At 45.8% G+C, this 22,833-nt stretch overlaps 7 protein-coding genes across 7 annotated transcripts; 4 read left to right on the top strand and 3 right to left on the bottom strand.

Moving 5' to 3' along the window:
• Positions 1–60: 60 nt before the first annotated feature.
• On the bottom strand, positions 61–2,410 carry AOL_s00007g316 (uncharacterized protein; the record flags this gene model as incomplete). Its single annotated transcript, XM_011120217.1, has 5 exons — positions 61–584; positions 672–907; positions 962–1,001; positions 1,080–1,184; positions 1,276–2,410. The coding sequence occupies 5 exons, from the start codon at positions 2,408–2,410 to the stop codon at positions 61–63; spliced, it is 2,040 nt and encodes a 679-aa protein (XP_011118519.1).
• Positions 2,411–4,289: 1,879 nt separating this feature from the next.
• On the top strand, positions 4,290–7,925 carry AOL_s00007g315 (uncharacterized protein; the record flags this gene model as incomplete). Its single annotated transcript, XM_011120216.1, has 1 exon — positions 4,290–7,925. One exon carries the CDS (start codon positions 4,290–4,292, stop codon positions 7,923–7,925), a length of 3,636 nt encoding a protein of 1,211 aa, XP_011118518.1.
• A 1,080-nt stretch (positions 7,926–9,005) lies between these two features.
• AOL_s00007g314 (uncharacterized protein) lies at positions 9,006–9,495 on the top strand (the record flags this gene model as incomplete). The annotated part of the gene is made up of 2 exons (XM_011120215.1): positions 9,006–9,061; positions 9,135–9,495. 2 exons carry the CDS (start codon positions 9,006–9,008, stop codon positions 9,493–9,495), a joined length of 417 nt encoding a protein of 138 aa, XP_011118517.1.
• Positions 9,496–10,852: 1,357 nt separating this feature from the next.
• AOL_s00007g313 (uncharacterized protein) lies at positions 10,853–11,299 on the top strand (the record flags this gene model as incomplete). The annotated part of the gene is made up of 2 exons (XM_011120214.1): positions 10,853–11,157; positions 11,224–11,299. The coding sequence occupies 2 exons, from the start codon at positions 10,853–10,855 to the stop codon at positions 11,297–11,299; spliced, it is 381 nt and encodes a 126-aa protein (XP_011118516.1).
• A 144-nt stretch (positions 11,300–11,443) lies between these two features.
• AOL_s00007g312 (uncharacterized protein) lies at positions 11,444–11,875 on the top strand (the record flags this gene model as incomplete). The annotated part of the gene is made up of 1 exon (XM_011120213.1): positions 11,444–11,875. The coding sequence occupies one exon, from the start codon at positions 11,444–11,446 to the stop codon at positions 11,873–11,875; it is 432 nt and encodes a 143-aa protein (XP_011118515.1).
• A 362-nt stretch (positions 11,876–12,237) lies between these two features.
• AOL_s00007g311 (uncharacterized protein) lies at positions 12,238–14,431 on the bottom strand (the record flags this gene model as incomplete). Its single annotated transcript, XM_011120212.1, has 4 exons — positions 12,238–13,139; positions 13,218–13,931; positions 14,008–14,286; positions 14,377–14,431. 4 exons carry the CDS (start codon positions 14,429–14,431, stop codon positions 12,238–12,240), a joined length of 1,950 nt encoding a protein of 649 aa, XP_011118514.1.
• Positions 14,432–15,344: 913 nt separating this feature from the next.
• AOL_s00007g310 (uncharacterized protein) lies at positions 15,345–18,760 on the bottom strand (the record flags this gene model as incomplete). The annotated part of the gene is made up of 5 exons (XM_011120211.1): positions 15,345–16,233; positions 16,294–16,693; positions 16,760–16,961; positions 17,020–18,187; positions 18,441–18,760. The coding sequence occupies 5 exons, from the start codon at positions 18,758–18,760 to the stop codon at positions 15,345–15,347; spliced, it is 2,979 nt and encodes a 992-aa protein (XP_011118513.1).
• Positions 18,761–22,833: the final 4,073 nt, after the last annotated feature.

The raw sequence follows: 22,833 nt of genomic DNA, 5'->3' as shown, positions 1-22,833 counted from the left end.
CAACTTTCATACATCTACTTGATCAATTGACTTAAGGAATCTTATGAACTAATGAACTAACTACCGTCGATGAATGACTCTTATACCTCTCCCTGTAGGTTCCGGCATAAAGATTCCAAACGATCTCTTCCTCAACCTCCCACCCGCAATATCTAAGGGATCCATACTCCTCTTCGTCAACAAGCTGCCTCCCATCCCACCACCCATACCTCCACTAAAACCGCCACCCATACCACCACCGCCCATACCGCCTCCTCCCATTCCACCACCCGGCCCCGGAGGACCACCGTTATAAGGTCCGCGATTTATAGGTTTACAACTCTCATCTATACAATCTTCCGGTTTAGGTCCATAGAACTTCAAAAACGCCTCTGCATCTCTATCAATGGTAGCACCCCTGTCAAGTTCCTCGAGTGGTAAGTTTGAAAATTCTGCCTGACGACGAGCACCTTGGATTGTTAGTTGGTCCCAAGTCGGACTTATTATAGATTCTATCATGACGTTCGTTCCAGGCATTGTGCTTAGGGTTCCTGCGCGTCCAGGTTGTTGTCGCTGTTGCTGCTGCTGTTGTGGGAACTCCGGACCTGTTTGTTCGTATTCAAAACCAGATTAGTATATAAGACCATTTCATGCGAAAAAGAGTCCGGAAGGTTGGAAAGGGAGTCACTTACTACTAGGAAGTTCAATAACATTTAGATTTTCACGAAGAATTTGCTCACGTTGTAATGCTAACTGCTCTGGGGTCCGTTGACGGGCTGCCATTTCGTTCGCTTTACGTTGGAAGTATTCCTGTTGGGCTTGGGGGTTCCTGACGAAAGCCCAGAAACTGTCGGAGCCGCCGACTAGGAGGAGTACTTTCTTTTCGGGGGCAGTGCGGCGGAGATTAGCATGGAGGGCCATGGCGACGCTGCAAGGTTTTAGTCTGGGAGGCAATTTGAGGGAGCGGTCAAAGAAGGCTTACACTGGACTTCTATTTCTTCCTTGGGCGCAGTGGACGATTACTAGATAATGAGATCAATAAAAATTAGGTTGACCTCAATTAACAGTCAATGGATTAAGTAGATAATGTAGTGACTTACTAAATCTTGCACGAGAATTGGCAACAGTGCGGGCGATTTCTGGTGCTATCACGTCGCATTCTTTATCACTCGCGGCCTCACCCTCCCGCAAACTGATGAATTCATCTATCAAAAAACACAAAAACATATATTAGCTTGAGGAGTTCTTTTTTGCAAAACCATTGAAAAGGAATAAATATGAAAAGGGGAAATCTACCTGATGTAAACATGCACTTGTCGCTAGAATAAGGAATGACATGAACCCTATCAATAGCCTGTTCCACATTACTAAGCCTCGTAGTCCCCCCCTCAGCCCTAGTGTCCACGATCAAGTAGTCCGTAGGCCTAATCCCAGGTCTCGTGATATAAGCGTACAAGTCCTCGGGACGAACAGCTCCCATAGCGCCACCGAACCTAGACCAAGCCGCCAAAGCCATGCTGGCCCCAAATCCCACATCGGTAGCCGTAGCTCTTTCAACATAGTCCAAATCCCGAAGCGGTTGGATTGAATTATCTGACCTTCGAACATAGAACTGTACACCGCTGGAAGACATCAAGTTACGGGTTAAGTTGTGTTCACTGAGTTTTTTGGAAGTAAGGGGTATCGCGGAAACCTTAGAATTTCGATTTCCTGTTAAGGGGGCACCTTGGGTTAATTGTTTTTCGTCGGTGTCTGGGGTAGGGCCAGAAGCTCGTTCGTCTTGGGACTCGAAATCGAAATCCTCTTCTGAGAAGATATTGTTTGCTGGGGCGCGGTTTATTTGGAGTCGTTGTTGAAGACGTTGGACTTGGCTGGCTGTCGACATGTCTTGGTTTTGAGTGGGATTTTGGTTTGAAGGCGTGAAGAGGCTATTTTGCATCATATTTTCCGATGGGTAGCTGTACCATGGGTCTTGACCGTTTCCAGCATCATAACTGCCTTTTCTTTCTTCTGGAGAGTTTGCCCCTTGTCGTTGGGGTAGTCTTCTTTGGTTATTATTATTATTATCATTGTTAATGTCATTCACAAAGGCCTGTTCGAGTGGAGTGAGGTTCAACAACGGCGTTCGAGCTTGAGAGTTCGAAGGGACGTTGCCTTGTTGGTTTATTGTCCGATAACCTTGATTCCCTGGGTATCCTTGGTATTCTCCCAGATCAATATTGAAAGTACCTTGCTGATTACCACGACCTTGTCCGAAGTTCTGCAAGTTCTGCTGATCGAGTTGGGACTGTGGGTCCGGGACAACCTGCAATTCGATATTTGGTAAACTTGGTTGGTTTTGCTGGGCCGGGTTAAGTTGGACGTTCTGAGCAAAAGTCCGAGCTAGTTCCTCCACCTCTTGTCTGGTATCGAAGCCCTCTATGTGCTCCATCTTGAGGATTCGGACTAAGGAAAGAGCCTATCGGGTTGACTTTCAGCCCCTCTAGTCTTGTTGATCTTTCCGAATAACTTTTTTACGACCCGGTCTAGCCAACGTAGGACGACAGCCAAGGCAGATTAGGCTGTAGGTACATGTGTGATAGTAACTGACCTGAGACGCTGAAGTTTCTTTCTAATTGGTACTACGATGTTACTGTAAAGAGAACATGCATGAAAGGCCACGAGGGGGGGCGCGAGATTAACGTGCTGAAACCAGCTCGTAGTTTCTTCTGCATTCATACATTTTTCCATGTGTCTGAGTGTAAGTAAATACCTAAGTACCCGGTTCTAGTTGGCAATGAACGAGGGATATAGAAATCGAGTAAATTAATCGAGAAGTATTAAGCAAGTTTCTCAAGGCTTTTAGCTAACGCAATTAGACTCCCCAGAACCACCGACTAGAATTAGTATCCTTACGCCAAAGCACATGCTATTGTGTGTATGTATGACAGACGAGTACGTCAGCCACCAAGTGCCGCCTGACCATGAGCCCCTCCATAAAACTCGGTGACGATAAGTTGATCTCATCTTTTGTGTTGTCGGCCAAAAATGCAACAATTTAGCGTGTTGTGAGAGACTTGACTGGTCGAACGGCAAGTTCCATCCAGCCAGCCGCAGTCGAGAGGCCCAGAGGTGATTCATGGTTTTGATACAAGCGCCTGTTCGTGAAACATTTATGTATGTACTTGTGTATCTGCTGCTGCGGATTCTGCAGTTTTCTTTTGCTTTTTGTTTCAATTGATCCAGCGTGTTACACTTGTTACCTAAATTCTCGAAGTACCTTTGTATTCTTTACCTGGTAAGTAACTCCGTAGTACTTCGGTAAGGATAACAGTACCTACATTGCAAGACTAACGTATGTATGCAGCCTTTGAGCGTCCGTCATGTCACATTCCAACATGAGCTCGATATCGATATCCTAACATATAGTTACATTTGTTGGACAAGGATCATGTTGTGCATAGCCATGGATTCGAGTATCGAGATAACAATCTGGAGCTTCGCCGTTACAACAGTAGTCCCTGGTGATTAATTAATTAAACTATGCAATATCGATCGATTTTTAACGATGTTATATGACAAGAAGCTAAGCTTTGCGGCTCCTTCTCAAAAGGACGAGTCTCCCCATAAAAGAAGAAAAGGTGTACGCCAGTGACGTGAACGACAGATGAAGACAAGACCCTAGCTGTCCCGCTGTCATGCAGTGTTTGCTAACCTGGTCCCTTATTTGAGATAGCCCCAGCCATTCACGTTTCGATTGGTTGGCAAGCCGGGCTTGTGGGCTTGTGTAACTGGGTACCTCCTCCGAAATGCTAAAATCCTTTGAATGGCCCGCCTCAGCCGCAGGGAGCTTGCGCGCGATATGGTGGGAGGTCTCGATTTCTAAATTAAGGAGCAACGAAGCTAAGGCGATGCATGAGCAAGCATGCCGTTTTTTTCTCTTTCTTTCTTCTTTCCTTCCTTTCTTTCTCTATTCTACATCTTCTCCCTTGCATCTTGAAGAACGAAAAAAACTAAACTCCACAAGGCGGAAGAATCTAACTGGTCTATTAACCCCCCCGTAAGGCGTCTTCAATGATCGATCGATAAAAGGGATAAGAGCCTGCAGAAGCGAAGATTTTTGTTTTATCTTATTTCCTTCCCCTCTTCTCGATACCTTCTTTCGCTTCTTAATATGTCTTGCATGTCTGTCAAAAGGTAGCGAATAGCTCCACCAAGACCGCCAACAAAGGGATATATAATACAAAAGAGGAAGTCGTAGGCCTTATCGATACACATACGCATATATTCCACCTCTGTTTGGCATAAATAAGTAGTTATATATCTTCAAAATGCGTCTACCGGCAGCCATTGTGCTGTTATTGCTGTATACGACCAGCGGAGTGGTTGGACAGCCTCAGATAATTAATCCTGGCGCAGAACCGGATTCAACGACATCGCTGACAACTACCGAAATTACCACAACAACAACAACAACATCGTCGTCAGCTGAGACGACGACAACGACAACGTCTGAAATTACATCTTCGCAGACAACGACTGAGAGTAGTTCGAGTGAAAGTACGAGTTCGTCGATACCGACGACGGATACTTCCAGTTCTACTGAGACTAGTACGAGCACAAGTAGAATTGATTCAACGACTACGACGGCGGGAACGACTACTACGACAGAAAGTAGTAGTAGCACTTCATCACCATCATCATCCTCGTCTGAATCTTCAACTACAGATACGACCACAACAGCCGAAGAACCGAGTACTACGACTAGCGAAACTACGACTAGCGAAACTACAACTAGTGAAACTACATCTTCATCTAGCACTTCAGAATCAAGCTCGTCAAGTACTGAAACAGAGACTTCTACGACAGAAACAACATCGTCTACCGAATCTAGCACGACGGCTACTACAACTGAGCCAACTCCTACATCTGAAACTTCTACTACAACTGAGCCAACTCCTGCATCTGAAACTTCTACTACAACAGAGACGACTAGTACGACAGCTTCAGGGACGAGTACGACTGAGTCCGAGTCTGAGCCTTCAACAACGACGACAACTGAATCTTCTACAACTTCTGAGGAGAGTACTAGTAGTAGTACTACCACTACGCCTGAATCAAGTACTACTACTTCTGAATCCACGACTTCTGAATCCACAACGGAAAGCACAAGTACGGAGACTACGACGTCTACTACTGAATCTACAACTGAACCTACTACGACGTCGGAGAGCACGAGCACAGAGACTACGGCATCTACAACTGAACCTACTACAACTGATACTACGACCACGGAACCAACCACGACCGATTCAACCACTGAATCTAGTAGCACAACAGAATTGAGTACCTCTGAAACTACTTCAGATACCAGTACTTCTGAAACTACCTCCGATACCAGCAGTAGCACAACGAGTACGACATCCGAAGAGACAACTACTACTGATTCAACAACTACTGAAACTGATACCGCAACCACCACCTCAGATTCTACGACCACTGATACCACAACCTCAGAGTCAACGTCGACCACATCATCCTCGACTACGCAGGGTACAGTTACAGAATATGTCTTCCCTACCAATGGATGTAGTGTCCCCGGCGCGCGATGCCACTTTTATTCCATGGAACTTAATCCTACCGTCTACTTCGTGACCACCATTACTGTCGATGATTCAACCTCGACAAATGCTCCAAATGCTACCTTTCAAACTGTCCTTGGATTTTCAACCGAAAACCCAGATATCACGACTATTCAGCCTAACAATACCATCCTGAGTAACACTGGGAACATCATCCCTTCCTCTCTCGCCACAGCCTCGAACACTGATGATATAACCCTTGTGCTTCCTACTACATATCAGTTCATCTTCGGATACAACCTCCCACTTGGTAGCACGCCAACTAATGATGATACAGCAACTGACTCGGTTCCAACCGCAACGGATGATGTTGGGTTGCCAACTACAAGTACTGATGTCTGCCCTGAAAATACTGTTCTTGTCACGATCCCTGCATATAGCGAGTTCACACTTTCAGTTTTTAAAGGCTGTACTCAGTATCAGGCTTTTCTTAACTTCACTCGAACCTTGGCGATAACTACAAAAACTGCGGTTGTTATCGAAACAAAGGGCAAAGATAGTATTGACGGTTTCGGCACACCAGTTACGAAGCCAAAGGATAACCAAAACGCCGTCCCACCGAATAGTAAAACTCAAGAAGGCGCGACTAGAATACCAAATTCGGGCGATCCTAATAGGACTCAAGGGCTTGGGCCAGGCCAGACTTCAAATCCTGGAGAAGACAGGCCGAAGTCACAAGGAAACCCCAATCCGAACCCGAATGAGCAGCCGACGAGGGGGCCAAATAGGGGACCAAATGAGGACAACAATACTCAATCTCCAGGCCCAGGACCAGGCCCAGGACCAACCAGGGGGCCGAACGAGGAAAACAATACCCGGTCTCCGGACTCACCTAATCAAACCTCTCCAGGAGGACCTAATGAGCAACCTACAAGAGGGCCAGGGCCTACGCCCCTTCCGAACCCAAACCCGAATCCGAATACAACTGGTGGGTCTGGCAGGCCTGCATCACGAACTTTCAACCCAGACGACTTCACGTTGTTGCTGATGCCCACACCCTCCCGACTTGCACCAGGCCAAACGGTCACCCCTGGACCTAATCCAACAGAAACACGCCCGCGCGATGATGGACCCTTCATTATGCCCGCCCCAAGGGTAACGACCATCAGTGGAACCGAAACGACAACCACAAGTTTCGTGGGGGTTACTAGAGTGCCAATGACCACGGTAGTTAGAATGCCAGGCGGAGGCAGCTCCACGCTCACTCTTTTGACTGAGTCGACAATTCCCATAACTTCCTTCCAACCTCGGGTTTCCGCCGAGCCGGTGGTCACTACGATAAATGGCCAGACAACTACATTCCTCACCGTGCTATCGGTGTCAGCGAGACCCACGGTAGTCCCTGTTACTACTACAATCAACGGTCGTCAAACGGTTCTTTCTTCTACCTTCTTCCTTCCGGTGACCGTACCAGTGCCTCAATTCACCCCATTCCTGACTACAACAATCGGGCCTACAATCATTAATGGGCTCCCGACATTCGGCCCAATGGTGGTAACACTTGCTCCACTGACAAGTACGACTTTACTGACAGATATCGTATCTGGGAGAACGGTCCTTCGCACGACAACCTTTATCCTACCTGCAACGTCTACTCTACCCAATCCTCGTATCCAAACGTTAAAAATATCAACAGTTATCGACGGAACAACCACCACCGTTAACTTCCCCATATCCCTCTCAGCCTTTTTAACCACTACTGTCGGTACTACGACCGTTGACGGAACCCGAAGCGTATTTACCAGTACTTTCTTCGTGCCACAGGGCGTTCCGATTCTCAATCTCCCATCTGTTATCCTCCAGACAACAACTATAAACGGCGATGAAACCACACTCTCTGAGTTCTATACCATCAAGCCCGTTAGCGTCACCACAACCATCAACGGCAGAGAAACCGTCATACTAGTCCCATCTGTTGTCCCTATCACAACACCTAGAACCTTCTTCTCCACCTCGTTCCTCAGAACCACTATCAATGGGCGCCCAACATCCATCCCAGAAGTCTATTTCCTCAAGCCAACAACTACGACAACTGTCGTCGAGGGCAGGACCAGCATTATTCAAACTACTACTGCTGTATTGGTCACAACTGCCTCACTGCCAGAAATCACTTCAACTCGCATCCCAGGGTTCAATACCACCATCCCCAGAAATACCACTTTATCGAATTCTACGATCTCGGCCGCGCCAAAGATCACGCCTACAATGAGCATTCCTCTCCCACCCGCCCCTTCTCAGACAGGTGCTGCATCGAGCATTGGTCTCGGTAGCTTACTTACTTGCTTGGGAGCTTTTTTCTCTGCAATGTTAATGACTTTCATTTAAAAGTGAATTGATGGGGTTCTCTTTTTTCTTTTTAGTTTTGGTTTTTTGGGGTTCTCACGGGATTTTTTTCGCATCTCTTTTTAGATTTGTCAGTTAATCATAGGGAGCGCGACGGTAGTATCCTTTTTCATACTACTAAATTGTCAGCATATATTGATATCCCATTTTCTATACTGTTTTATTATTATCATTCCCCGGAATGCTTTGCTTGTATTTATTACATATGATATCCCAGGCCAAAAAGTGCCGAAGCTATGAATTGTTTTTTCTTTCTCGATCCTAAGCTATCCATCCTCCTTCTAATATGAGATAACCTAATCTTGCGAAATGGAGTTTAGAAAAATAACTTACTACTCTAATGTCTCCCCGACTATTGAATGCTCTAAACAGGTTCATCCGTTCTCCCGTCTACTCCGCCCTCGAGTCTCATCTATAGGTATAATCAACTTACATCGCGAAATTACCCGAACGGGGCGCAGCCGAGCAAGGCGTACGCTGGCCCACGACACAGGCCCGACAAACATACTGTATACGTCAGCAAAGCAAAACCCCCCAAACGAGGTGGGAGTGGTGTGTGCCATGTGCGTACAAAGTAGCTAGCGGTCTGGTACTAGGCCCTCTTAGTGGCAAAAAACGGAACTTTTGGATTGGTCACCTTGTAACCTTACGAGAACAGTATTTACTCCGTCGGGGCCGAAAGAATGGAAAGGTGATTCTGGCAGATGACGAATGCAAAAATACTAAAGGCCTTGGAACAGGGTTCTTCTATATATAATATCTTGACGGGCGGTTTTTTCTTTCTTTCTTTGGTTATAAGCTAGGAGAACAACGGATCCAAGGTTAAAGATCTCTCTAGATATCTTCATTTATACATCATCATCGACTTCTATAATACCTATTAGGTATAATTAAAACCTGAGCCTTTGATATTCGCCTCCAACGACGTCATCCTGCGATATCCAACACAACACGGGTCTAAATCCACACTAAATCAACAACGTATCTTAACTTCCACACGACAACTCGAACTGACTGTCGTTAATTCTACACACTATCCCGATAATCCCATCAATCCCGAAAATGTTACTAGAACTATGCCTAGTAGTTGGCGGCGTTTACTTCTACAAGAACAGAAAGTATGCTCTTTCGCTATCCCATTATGTCCTTGATACTACCTAGTAGACAATAGCTAACAAAGACTCACAATAGAAAGCGAAGAGCAGAAGAAGCCGCCCGTCAAGAATGGTACAACTCCGGACGAACACAGTCCCCACCGGTACCACAAGGATACCCGCCCTATAACGAAAGTTATAATAACCAAGATGCCCCCCCGAAATCTCCGTCGATGCAGAAACCGCCGGTTGTATATGGAAATTCACAGCAACGGCCTACATCGCCACATGGTGGGCAACCGGTTATGGCTGGGCCAGTACATGGTGGATATTCCGGGGGCGGGGATGCACCACCAGCATATGCGACTTTAAGGCCGCAGAGTCAGAATCTAGGGTACGAGAGGCAGGATTTCTATGATGGGTCGAGGGGGGATCAGAAAGGTGCTGGCAGATCTTAAGTGGCTTTGTGATAAAGGTCCTAAAGTCGTTTTTGGTTTAGCAAAAGTTTGGAGTTAGAGATGTTGGGGTCGTTTCTGGTTTTTACTCTATTCCTTTTCGTTTCTGCTTAGTTAGTCTGCAAGATTGGACTTGTTGGTGGCTACTTTACTCTCTTTTGCGGCGCATCGGCGCATCATACATCATTCTTAGTTAATCGCATTGATTGTTTGTTCTGCCTCTTGCCAAAGGTAGTGATCTATTCTTTTTTTTCTTAAAGATTCCGAAGTCATGTAATCTTTTGTGGTTCGAGAATACCCATGTTCGAGGCATTTTCAAACGATTTCTAGGCTGTTCTTCCCAAGGACTTCATATGATCATACGTTTCAACTAAGTTTATAAGATTGTTCAAATCACAACCTCGATCAGTCTAGATCCGAGCCACCCACATGTCGAACTAGTTTTCCATTCAGTCCGCTTTCAGACAGTGAATTTCTCATGCTAGCTGCATAGTTAACTAGACATTGTTACCCATCCCTACCAGATTTAGACATAAATATGTTCTCGCATCGAGGCTCTCGAGCTTGTTCGTCTAAGAGCTTCGCTGCATAGATGAGGGGATATTATCAAAAATTTCAAAAGCAGTAAAAAAAGATATTGACTCCATTCCCGAATACAGAGAAGGAACTAACATAAGGTGTTCACTTCTTTCTCCGTGAAAAAGTCAGTCGAATCATATCTCAAGACAGCCGCCTGGATTCCGAAAACGGAACTAACAAAAACTCCAACAATTTCAACGCAAATAATACGGATCTATGAAAACGCCTCACTAGTACCAGCCTCTTCTCAATCGCATGAACTACATGTGGCGAGTTTAGCTCAAACTTATTAAAAGTTATCGTACCTGCACCAGGGGTACAAACGTCAATCTCATACTACACCCAGCTCAGAACTCTGTACTCTGTACTCTGTTATTAAGCGAGTATCCGGAGGTGTTTAGATCTACCGGCTATCATAGATTTTAAAAAGAGTTTCGAAGGAACAGAATATTCTATTGCAAGGGTAATGCGACGCAGTATACTCAGAAGTGTCTATATAATTTAGCAGCTATGTCTCCTTCTCGAGATGTTTTTTCTCCCGTAACAGCAAACTAAAGGTCAAAGAGTTTTACGAAACCCCCTAAGCTCTGTTATGCTAGACTCCTTAATCGATCCAATTCCAAAACTATCACTTTCCTTAAAGACCAAGCTTTTAATCTGAGATTTCGATCTCATAATTCCACTTGAAAGATATCCTCTAATACATCTATTGAAACCAGTTCACGGCGTTAGCCTATTCTTTGCGATCCGTACATATAGTAGTGGTTCCGAGATCACCACAATGAAGACTCAAAACTCAGCTTTGTTGGCCCCTCTTGTCGCACTCTTCCTGGAGTCAGCCTCTGCTTTACCTGCTGCCGCAAAAGCCAAGAGTACTTACACTACCATCCCAGTCACAACGACATATGTCAACCAAGTCACAACCACTGTTCCGGTGACTATTAGCACTTCGATCAAATCAAAGGGAACATACACATTCACTCCTAACGTTGTCCTTACTGTTAAGACTGTGCCTACCAAAATAAAAACGACTACATATGGCACAACGGTCAGCGCTGTGACAGTTGCCTCAGTGTATTACACAAGGTAAGATTTTTTAGTCATAAATCCCTAATATTTCAATAACATACACTAACAAATACTCGTAAACAGGGTACCAGTTACTGCAGCTACTGCCACAGCCAAAAAGACCACCTCCGCCGCCGCTCCGGCGTGTACGGGTGTTTAGGGTACTGCTTCAGACGCTTACTTCAACCTCCAGATTGGCGATTGGTACCAAAATATTCCAGACGCTAAATCTTGTTCCGACAAATGCGCTTTGTTCGATGACTGTTACGCATTCGAATACCTCCCCATCGCAAATTTGGATCCAATGTACCCCCAAAACTGCCGGTTATACAACAAACCATTCGGTAACTACGTCACTAAAGAATCCGCGGGGATGTTCTTCTATGATCAATCCTGCTTTGCAATATTCAAGGGCGTTAAAACGCCAATTTATCCGAAGAATAAAGTCTGTGGTGTCCTTGGCGGAGTTTCTACGCAAAATGGTAGGACGAAGGTTGGGGATATCTTTGCTGGGAATGTTAATGCTTGTACAAAGTACTGTTTGGGTCTGAGTAATTGTCAGTTGTATATATACAGTGAGATTGAGTTCCAGGATGGGTATAATTGTCATGCTTATTCTAGTGATTGGATGGCGGGTAGTTCTTTGGCTGGGCAGCCTGTGGTGAGTGTGGAGGATATGAGGAGTAAGAATTTGTATAGGATTGTGTTTGAGAGGGATTGTGCTTCAGCTTTTTAATGCTTTAGATTTATCTTCTGGGAGTTTTGTTTGATATGGGTAAAAGCTGTATCTAGATCAAAAATTGTTCCTTCCCTTTCTATGATACAAAATTTATTATATTATACAACCGCTCTCTAGATGACTCTGTGTTCTAGATCTTTAGCCTTTTCCCTATAGATCTAGCCTTGGAATGAATCGACACTTTATAAATTTAGGTTTTGGTTACTTTTCTCGTCCCTCGAGTTTGAATTCTTAATTAATTCCGTGTATCGATATATATCTCCAGGACCAAAAAAGAACGAAAAAAAAAAAAAAAAAAATTAAAGTCAGGGAAATATAAGGAATCTACGGCATAGAAAATAATAATATGATCTTTTTCTTTACAATCTGATCATGAATCTTCCAAAATAAGTTTCCAAGCTCTGAGTGTCATCCACCGAGACGGTAGCCGCAACGTATCCATCCGGCCTAACTACCACAATGCATCCCTCGTCTCTATCAATCCCAAAGTTCTCGTAAACTTTTCCATGGCCTTCGTGATAACTCTCGTCGTCTGCATAAACCTTCCAGTAATCCCAGCCTTTCGACTTATCCAAGGGACGGAAGGCCTCCGGTAAAGATTGTAACTCAATATCCGTTCGCTTAGCCGAATGTACTGTGAGCACCTCGATAACAGAATCTCTAGGGCTGTTCTGTGGGGTATACGATGAAATCAAGGAGTCTTTCGAGGCCAGATAGTCTCCGAGCTTTTCGTAACGAGAGTAAATTTCGGGCTTGGAGATGTCACCAGCAAATACAACCAGTCGGAACCGTCCATCTGAAGGCAGCAGCCTTTGAAGCTCGATCGCTAGAGCATCGGATTGATTTAAGATTTTGTGGCTGGGAAGTCGCATACCAATCTTTAGCTTATCAGCTAAATCAGGTCGACACCTCACTGTCCCTTCCTTCCCCTCGTCTTCCTTAACGACTAGAATATTCGGTCCATAGTCCACACTTAATCCAGCGGCAAATACAGCTCCCTGGTGAAAAACGTTTCGGAATTCTTCAAGACTGATACCGGTTTCATCAGATACATCCTTCGCCGGTCGGCCCGAGAAAAGCTTCGAGAATTTTTGGTCGAACGCAATTAGGTCCTTCGCAATTTGTTGGCGTTCCGTGGTGTATGTCTTAAGAATCTCCGGGCTGGCTTGTCCCCGGGCTACCATCCCGATTTTCCAACCCAAGTTGTAGGCATCCTGTATCGAGACGTTTTGACCTTGCCCTGCTTTGGGGCTGTGGGTATCTAGATATCGAGTCGTTCAGAAAACTTCTCTAATAGATTTTATATGACAATGCACATCGAACGATCGGGTTAACTTACGAACTGCATCACCAGCCAAAAAAATTCTGTCAAACTTCTCAAATCCATCCGACACCCTCTGTGCAATTTGATACGCAGTGAACCAGTCGCACTGTTCGTATTCTAGCTTATATGGGGCTATAATCTTCTGTGCAGCTTTCAGAATCTGCTCCGGTGTGACTTTGGACCGATCCACTGCACCTCCACCGAATCCAACTTCTTTCAGCTGGATATAAAGTCTAACGACCCGTTTCTCTCTGGGAATAACCATTAAAGAACCTGCGCTCGCGGAGTGAATCAAACAACGAACTCTGATGTCCGGGAAATCGGTGATAGGTACTACATCCAGAACCCCCCATATAATCTCCGTATGTTCTCCTTCCATTTTAAATCCAAGCTGTTTCCTAGTCCAACTATGAGCACCATCACAGCCGACTACATATTTGGCTCTAATGGTTTCTTCTGTTCCTTCCTTCCCTGATGATTTTCGGATTAAATCATCAGTGTCGTCGGCAGTAAGATTTGAACGGAAGAGGCCGTTGGGGACATTGTTGCCTTGGTTTGGGGTTGCTTGTTCGTCCGTCAGGTGCTGGAGTTTCAGCGTCACTGGGTAAGCTGATGGATTTTTGATCTCGGACTCGTCGACTTGGAGAAGCGAAGGGACTACGGGGCGTTCAACACGGATTCTATCTCCGGTTTCTTTAAGATGGTCGAGAAAAAAGCGTTCCATGCGCCCTGTAATTCATATTGAGCGAATAATCTTTCACTGAGCTGTGGAGCTGTTTATAATATTATTAAAACACGAACTCACCTTGATGTAGCACGCTCTCTGTAAATCGACTAAGCCCCTTAGGAGTGTCCGGGGCCCTGGCAGTTCGTCGAATTACTCCGTTCTCATCAGGGTTCCAGAAACACACTTCGAGCATATGATTGGATTCTTTCCAGACCCTATCGATTCCAAAACTGTCTAGAATCTCAAGGGTACGACATTGAAACCCGTCCGCCTGGCCGGCCATGATTTTTGTAGATCTTTTGTCTACAATCCTGGTACTGATTTGGAGTTGCGATAACCATGTTGCCAACATGAGCCCTAGTTTTTTTCGGCAATTAGTGGGTTAGCTAGCCATTAAAATTGATTACATATCGACATATCCACTAGGGCGTCCGCTGGAGCTTTTACCTGCTGGCCCAGCGCCGACAATCAGGACGTCAACTTCTGAATCCGTTGGTGTCATTTTTGTGTTGTTCTATTGAAAATGCAACAAACTGACCGCGATATCGATATCGAGCTCGAAAAAATATTCTATATATAGCAAGAAAGAATTCTATAATCTGGATTCTATCTCATAAGGATTTGCCGCGGCTGATACTTATAGATCCTCTTAGATCCCAAAGTCTTGTATGTTTGGAGTTGATAATTCAGCGCCGTCAATTGGCCAGCCGATGGCCAATGCACACCACCAGCATCGCTTCGGTCCGAAATGAACTACCGATACCCTATAGCAGCCTTAGTAAGAGTGTCTTGTGTTCCCGCCAAGTGGGGATTTTGCGGGGTGTATTTTTGCGGGGCTTGTCGTCTTATTTGACACAAGGTCTTGATAAGCTGCTTGTCTAATCAATTGGCGCCTTAGTCAGAGGCTCTCCTTCCTTGAACTGACATGGGGTGGTCAGGGGTCTTTTAGAATCAAGATGTCAGCGGCGTCTCTCCAGGTCCACTTTTGCCGGAAATCAGGGATTATGGTAATAAAATTCTGATGTTTACATTCCGAAGATATAAGTGATAACTACTGCGTGTGGCTCGAAATATACTATGGAATTCGGAAGGTTTAAGGGCATTAAGAAAAAAGAAAAAGGAAACTTTTAGGAAGGAGTTCAGAATCGTAAGAAGCTGTGTATACTAAAATGAATCGCGCCGTTCAATGCTGACTACCCAAACTGACAGTATACTATAAACACTGCAAGTAAAAACTCCCAGTAAACAGCATGATCATCATGGACCGTTGAGCATATCTTAGCTTCCCAAATAGAACTCCAATAAGTACACCCTTGCAATAAAAAGACGTTTTTAAGCATGACATATAATAACCAACTCCAACAAACGTTATAACGCAACGTCATAAGATATATCAATATATAGATCCCATTCATTTAGAAATTGCTGAATGAGTTGCTACCGCCGAGGCCTAGGATATTCCAGAGATCGATTGCGGTTGCTCCCATCTTGGCAGGGTTGAGGGAACCACCAGACATTTTTGCGATATCGGGTGCTCCGTTGTATCCAATCGAACCCCCACCGCCCGTGACCGGCCCGCCTTCAAAATGGAACGGCATATCCCCAGCTAGCCCACTCATCGCCAGCCATGTAAGATCAAACCCACCTGTATCTTCACCAGCATGGCCACCACCAGGACCATCACCAGGGCCATTCATTCCCATACCGTAATGCCCACCACCCCACCCTTCGGGTCCAGGTTGATGCCCCATCATGTTTGGATGGTGCCCATCCCACATAACATACCCAGCAGCATCTGGGCTTAGTGTTTCATGATTGCCAGTATTCCAGAACACTGGTTGTCCACCAGAAATTGGACCTGGACCTGGAGTTGGAGTCGCGGAATTTGGTATGTGAGGATCTATTCCGCCCGGTAAAAAGCCTCGTTCACTCTCAGCAGCAAGTTGTGGGTCAATGTCTAGTTCTGGAATTCCTGCATGTGTGTTACACACATCCGCATCATCCACTGGGTGCATTCCTCCATGCGGATTGTTAAGGCCTGTGTGGCTGGCCACATCTGGGGGAACCCCAGCACCACCGCCAACAGAGATATCTGGTTTTCCAATTCCCACGAACTTGTTTTTGATTATGAACTCGAAGAGACGGAATGTCCATGATGAAGCCGCCCAGATTTTCCGTAGCTCGCCGAGAGCCATCATACCCACGTTTATCTTGTTAGTAGCAAGACTATGGCGGGTCGAGCCTTCAGGCGCGAGTTTGATTTCTTCGGCGTAGACAATCATAGCGATGAAAAGTGGTGTTTGACTAAATTCTGAGGTTAGGATCAATTATTAAAGTGGTATATGGGATGATTTGAGGACTTACACAGCGGCAGGGGCGTATTTCAACAAATCGTGTCTCAGGAGGTCTTCAGTGAGTCTAAATGTATTGCTCGCTGCGCTAACCACTGCTTTTCTAGCCTTCTCTCTCTCTTTTACCAACGCTTCGTCGTCTCCAGTGGAACTTTCACTTTCCCATGACGCACGACCCTTCGGTAATGAACATCGCGGGCGATAATGCATAGATACTGCACGGTCGTGAACGAGCTGAAGTAATATTGGCCAGAAGTTTTCTGACGTCCATGTTCGCATTTCGTCATAACGGAGTGTTGAGAGTTCTGGTGGTAGGTTATTTTTCCAATCCGCAAGGTCGTTGGCAAGGTCGTCAAGATCCCTGTGAGTAGGACGGTAGGTACATGAGTACTGAACAGATGCAATCCTTTCGTCTAGATGGTGAGGGCATTTGTTAGTTACAATCTTTCTTCGTTTTTTTATATGAATAACAAACGTACAGATTTTACCGAGCTTGGAGATTTCGATAACGTATTTAATCGTCACAGGCAGTTGGACAGGACAAAGCGCAGCTAGATCCTCGGGTTTCGTGTTTCCCCAATTCTCCACGAAGTCGTCTTCCTCTAACTCGCTCACATCACAATCGCTCAGCCTAATCAGACTTGGTTTCCCAAGACTTGATGCTGTGATATGATCTCGGCTCTGTCACAGGTATTAGTAACAAATTTTATTATATCCGAAGGGGGTATGTAAGTCATACGTATAAAGTCCACCAGATACGTTTCCACATCCGCCGTTCACTCGCCCCCAGCCCCCAGCCCGAACGAATGGAACGATGCATTCCCATCCGCTGACTTAATAGGACGGCTGCCTGTAGCCAGAACCTAGTTTCTTTTTCTTCTTCGTATCGAGTCCACCACATACTCATTAGCGTACAACCCTGGATAGTGTATAGATGTTCTTTTTCACCATCCATCATATGCATCAGCTTGGCGCGCGAGAAGAAATATGCTCTGGCAGTGAGCCGATTTTCGAAGCCACATTGCTTGAGTATCTCTGTCGGGGCATGGTAAGTGGCCGCATATAGGACTGCATGCATCAGGAACAGGGAATAGAGTCCTTCACCAGACATCATCTTTCTATAACCTCGGATAAACGATGGACGATTCAAGATCGGTAGATGAGGGTATATATAACAAAAGAATGTGTAGACGAGCTTATCACATAATTCGATCGGTGGGAAGATGTGAACTTTCTTGTGGTCAAGAAGATATGAGACATCATCATCGGGTAAGATCTTTAAGTCTGTGATATGCGCTCTGCTCGCAACAGTCGTCCAACTGGGAGGCGGTGTGAAAGAAGGGACATGGCTGAGCGATAGTGACGAATCCAGACGGGGATCGAGGGTGGCGGTATTGGCGTTTGGCATTCTTTGCAATCCAGCGATAGTTGGAACAGCACCGTCAAGAGCTGTTTCTCCATTGAATATCAGAACTTGTCGCTTCCCTTCTTGTTCTCGATCAGTGGAATTCTCACGGGTTTGTTGATGATCATCTGCTCGAGGGCGGAAACTAGAAGGAGTATTCTGGGCAGTAAGTTGCTGTTCAAGGCCAACCGGTCCGGTCCCCGAACTGTCATGGACCTTGTCCAAAAACTGAACCCAGACATGTTCATCGCTCAAGGATGGGTTAATTTCCAGGTTCGGGTCCTTATGCGGCGGAAACGGTGTAAATGTGGTGGGGTCTCCATCTTTGGGCGACAATAGTGATCGGGTGGGATGATACGCAGTTCCGGAAACACGAGAATCAGATTGTCGCCGTTGGCGCCGCTGGTCCGAGTTTGAGGGTTCTTGTGAAGAAATGGATTGGCCGCCGACGGAAAGGGCGGCTTGTTGCGCAGCCAGTCGCTTCTTAGTTTTCTGGTAAGTGCTACAGATTGAGATGGGCAATTAGTATTCATCATCCAATTGAATCTTAAGCGGCGGCAAGAGCGAGCTGGTCGTGCGACTAGCTCGTTCAGCTGGTTGAAAGAAAAGGCGGCTCAAGACCAAATGGAGCTAGAAAGAATAGTACAAGATGAGGCATAACGGGGGTGAACCATCGCGTCGGCTTAAATTTTGGCGATCGTGCATAATATTGCGGCATTCCTACTTCTTAGATCGGGTTGGGTGGTTTGTCTTACCTGCCGCGTCTACCAGGGAGTAGTACGCACTCATGCCCAGTACTCCGACAATAAGAGCACGGTTGGCCGTCGGCATTCAAGTGGGCATCGCATCGTACCTTTCGACGATGACAATTACCGCATGCCTTAGGCGCACGTTTTGAAACGTGAAACGACGTAGTCGAGCGGACTGCGGGAGAAGTCGACGACGTCGACGATGGATCCTGAGGGCTTATTTGGTCGGTAATGATTGGTGTTACCTGGATATGGGCCGAAGGTGATTCGTCTGTCGTGACCGTGGCAGGGCTGTCATGGCCGTCGGAGCCATCCAGGCTCGCCATGCTAGAGGTCGGCTACTATACTTCCGTTATCTATAGAGCCGATATGCAAGTGTGCTGTTCCTTTCAGATAGATTACGGGAAAGCCGAAAACCGCAGGTACAATATGGCTTAAAATTTCGGGAATCACAGAAGCGAGAAATGCTGCTGTCTGGTCGTTTTCTGCAGAATGCAATGTTGGTTTGGTTTGGCTGCTTGTTAATTGGCCGGAACTGCCGCGGCGATTTTTGGGGCGAAGGAAAAGACGGTGTTACCCCAACTGATTAATAACCTTGGTTATGTTAACGTTAGAATGAACGCCAGGGTCGAGAATGCAGAGGTAATGGAATGTAGGACGTCGTGGCCAAATTTTTTGAACCGAAAGACAGGCCAGGGCCAAATAAGAGCGCTCCTTGGCCTCAGCGAATTCGAATGATATCAGTCAGAGGTTGTCCCTTGGTACTGGGAACAGTGGCGACTGGTAACGAACGTTAACGAGCCGGTGCAGTGAAACGGGGAAGGAAAGAAAGCTCAAGTGCACACCATGGTACCATTATCCTATTCAAAGACAGCTCTGTGCCTGTATACCCGATCTGAGGGTGGAGGAAAAATGCGGGGAATTCGAGTCCAACCGCTTCTTTGCGACCGTGCTCGGTCACCTTAAGAGCCTTACTAAACCTCACCCTATTATTCGCGAACAGGCTGGCAACGCTGTTCAAATCGAATTTCCGGAGTTTACAAGTTCCTTTCGGGAGATTGCGGCCAACAGCCTCACGACAACCAAAGATTTCCGTCCAAATAGCCTATATAATATCTTTGCTATTGCCTCAATGGTGAAAAACACCATCTTCTCAAGGTCAAAAAGTCGAGTCAAGAATCTTATACTCGGCCTCACATGTCAAAAGAAACCCAATAGTAGGCTTTTCGGACGCAAAGCACGGATTTTCTATGCATTCAATTCCAAACCTGCCGCTATTTCAAAGCTTCATCCGTGGACTTAAAGCTCTTGGTGTCGATATAATAGGACGCGCACTGACTCGAGCTCGGATGCGACAGTTTCCCGTCTGTTCCGTTGCCGTTTAAATTGCAAGAAATTGCAAGAAAAAAAGGGCCCAAGCCAAATAGGTCCAAGCCCACTTCAGAACCCCAGATTCCCCAGACGCTAACCTCGGATGAGATTGTTTCCTTGATATCCCAAACTTGCCCTTTGTGGGTTAAGGGAATTTTCGCGCGCAAACGAGACCAACTGCGTTGTTGATGTTCAAAATACAACATGTTACACAACTACGAATACAACGGTCTCCCAGCATGCATTCGTCGTGTTTCGAGGCTACAACATCCCAATATAGATATTCATCTCAAGGATGCCTATATGATGGCTTTTCACCCTATCAGAGCCGCCTATACACAATTCTATAATGTGACTCGATAAAAAGGCTCGGAAGTCTAAATATACAAGTCTTAATCCGTACTTGGATTTATTTACCAGCATCCTCCCAAACTAGGGACTAAATTTTGCAAATAGATTATTTATTGTGTCTTCTAAGCTATACGGTTCTAAGCTATACGGTCAGGTCTTCTAGGTCGCTTGTGAAGCAAAAGATAGCTACACTGGGCAATTTTGTAGAGGACGACCATTCGTTGACAGAAGTGTCTTCTACTACTTTACGAGAAATAGGATGCCTCGAGTCAGAATACTACCAACTCCGACATCGCGATCGTGACAGCTGTAACAAGTACCTCTTGCAAAGTCGGATGGCGATAATATGGGTACCGGCGCTAAAAATCGAACATTCCCTTCATTATTAAAACGACTTTACGGTTGGTTCGAGTAAAGTAAGATAGAATCTATATCTACACCAATGGATTCAAGTTTGCTGTCGAGTTAAGTTGATCCAATAACTAGTATAATTCACGGATATGTGCTACTACCCCAACGTATACATGAATGGGGGGGGGGGGGCAAAGAAATGAAAGAGAAAATGGACTCAGGAACTGCTATGGGCAAAGTCCCCCTTTCTCTCTGACTATTCCGGACTACTTTCCTCTGCGAGCTAAATTACTGCCAAGATTTGAACTCAAGATCTTTCCTTTTAACATTTGAACCTTAGAATAGCAAGTTGAGATTTCAGATAGACTTCACGGTAAGGCCTCGTCCCGTCACTAGACTAAGTTATCGATTTTACATCTGCATGGACAGGCTGCTAAGGCAGCAATAGTCAATAGGTTCCGCAAGTACTTCTAGTCTCCAACCTTCAAAATTAAATTCACGCTATATTTCGGCACGCATATCACGCTAGAAATCCTAGGCTACATGTTTTCCGAGTTTTTATCTCTACCATGAGTGCTTCGGTTGTCCAGTCACCCAGTGCTTTCCCACGAGGCGAACATCAGCAGCCTACGGGCGTAGTACACCCAATTCCCAAGTTCCCCATGGCCCGTGGTGCCGCTGGACTGGTGATCTAAATTCAATACTGAAATACCCTGCTTCAAGGTTAGGATTTCCAAATTCCCAATAATGTTTAATTATCATGCAGCCGTGCATGCAAATGCAATCCATCGTTACATATATATTCCAGGAGTGAAACTTCAAAGGCCATTGTTTTTAGACCATTGGTATATATTATTCTGGCCTTCATTCTACATAGATTCACTCAAGGCTTGCAGATTGGTCCCCGACATGGCGGAGGAAAACGGCCTTGAAACGCAAGCAGGGAGCAATGAACAGCTATCTGCAGCATCAATTTAATAGCGTAGCCACTTAGTAGATCTAGATCCAGCCCGGACAGTACGTACCACAGTGGCTTCGGGGTTTTCTCGTTTGTTAATGGGGAACGGAAACCCCTAGCCAGATCATTCGGTTGCTCTACAAGTTACGAAGTACCTTATGGATGCCCATGCGCCCCGTAGTGTAAAGGTACGCTTAGGCGACCGGTGGTGAAGTGGGGCGAAGGCCATGATCGAGTTTACCCATGGAGACACGGAGCATCTGTCCTTCGTCAGTGAGAAATTATAAGGTATGATGTGAGCGGTGATCTTAATCCGGGAATCTCGGTATAGAAGCAGAAGGGTCAGGTGTTTCACTGCATTTGATATCCTTCGTACACGGGCGAGTGGCGCTTAGTCGTTCATCTGAGGGTAGGAATGTAGCTACCCAAAGAAGCTTAAGTTACGAGATTTTGATAGCCACATGCACATCGCATCAATACACCACTAATGTTTAGTCCAGAGGTCGAGACCTGCTGCAAACCAATGCTGGGATAACCGGATGCAGTTAACTGCAGCCTCTGTATTTCTTAACTACATTAATCACAGCTGCACAGGCGCCAGGACGCCTTCTTGATATCACCTTAGGGGCGCTCAAATGATCGCAGATCCGCGATGCACCTCGTCCAGTTTACCCCTTGTATATATTTAAATCAGATCCGGGGACAGCGCGGGGCCCTGGAGCCTATGCATGCATCCGTCGCCGATGCAGTCTAGGGATGCGTTCATGGAATTTCGAAACCGAGGCCCTGTATGCATACATTCAATCGACGGTACCTAGGCGATCGAGGTGGACCGAACTTGGCCCCCACGAAGTATTGTATCGTAATTATATGATCCATCTTGGTCCCAAGATGCCTGGACCTAGATCTAGATATGTATCTGTGGCTGAAACACAAGTACTGCGCCATTTTCCCCTATCACTTTTATCCGATTGATGTCATCATACGGAATACTCGAAATTAAGATCGAATGGACTTAGTCTTGAAATCTTTTTTTGCAGATATAGTTATCGTTTCGAGATGGGCTTGCATTGTCATGTCTAAGAATGGATATTCGAGGTCTCAGATGACCCAAAGCCCCAAAGCAAAGAATCATTGAGTGTCGATCTTGACTTCATTACTTCAGTGGTAATCCTAGTTACATTCCACACGGTGAACCTACCACCTTCGACAACTGTGCAGCTGTGTAGGAATCCGCATATCGATAAGTCGAACCCGAATTGATTCCTAAGGCGCCGGAAGATCTTGAGCGGGGTCATACGTACCCGCGCTTGCCAAAACGGGCCGAATTGCATGCACTTGCGCAACCGGATTCCGCCATGAAAAGTC

This window comes from Orbilia oligospora (assembly GCF_000225545.1).
Source record: "Orbilia oligospora ATCC 24927 unplaced genomic scaffold scaffold00007, whole genome shotgun sequence".
In the NCBI taxonomy this organism is placed as follows: Eukaryota; Fungi; Ascomycota; class Orbiliomycetes; order Orbiliales; family Orbiliaceae; genus Orbilia; species Orbilia oligospora.
This window is presented reverse-complemented; position numbering and strand designations above follow the sequence as displayed.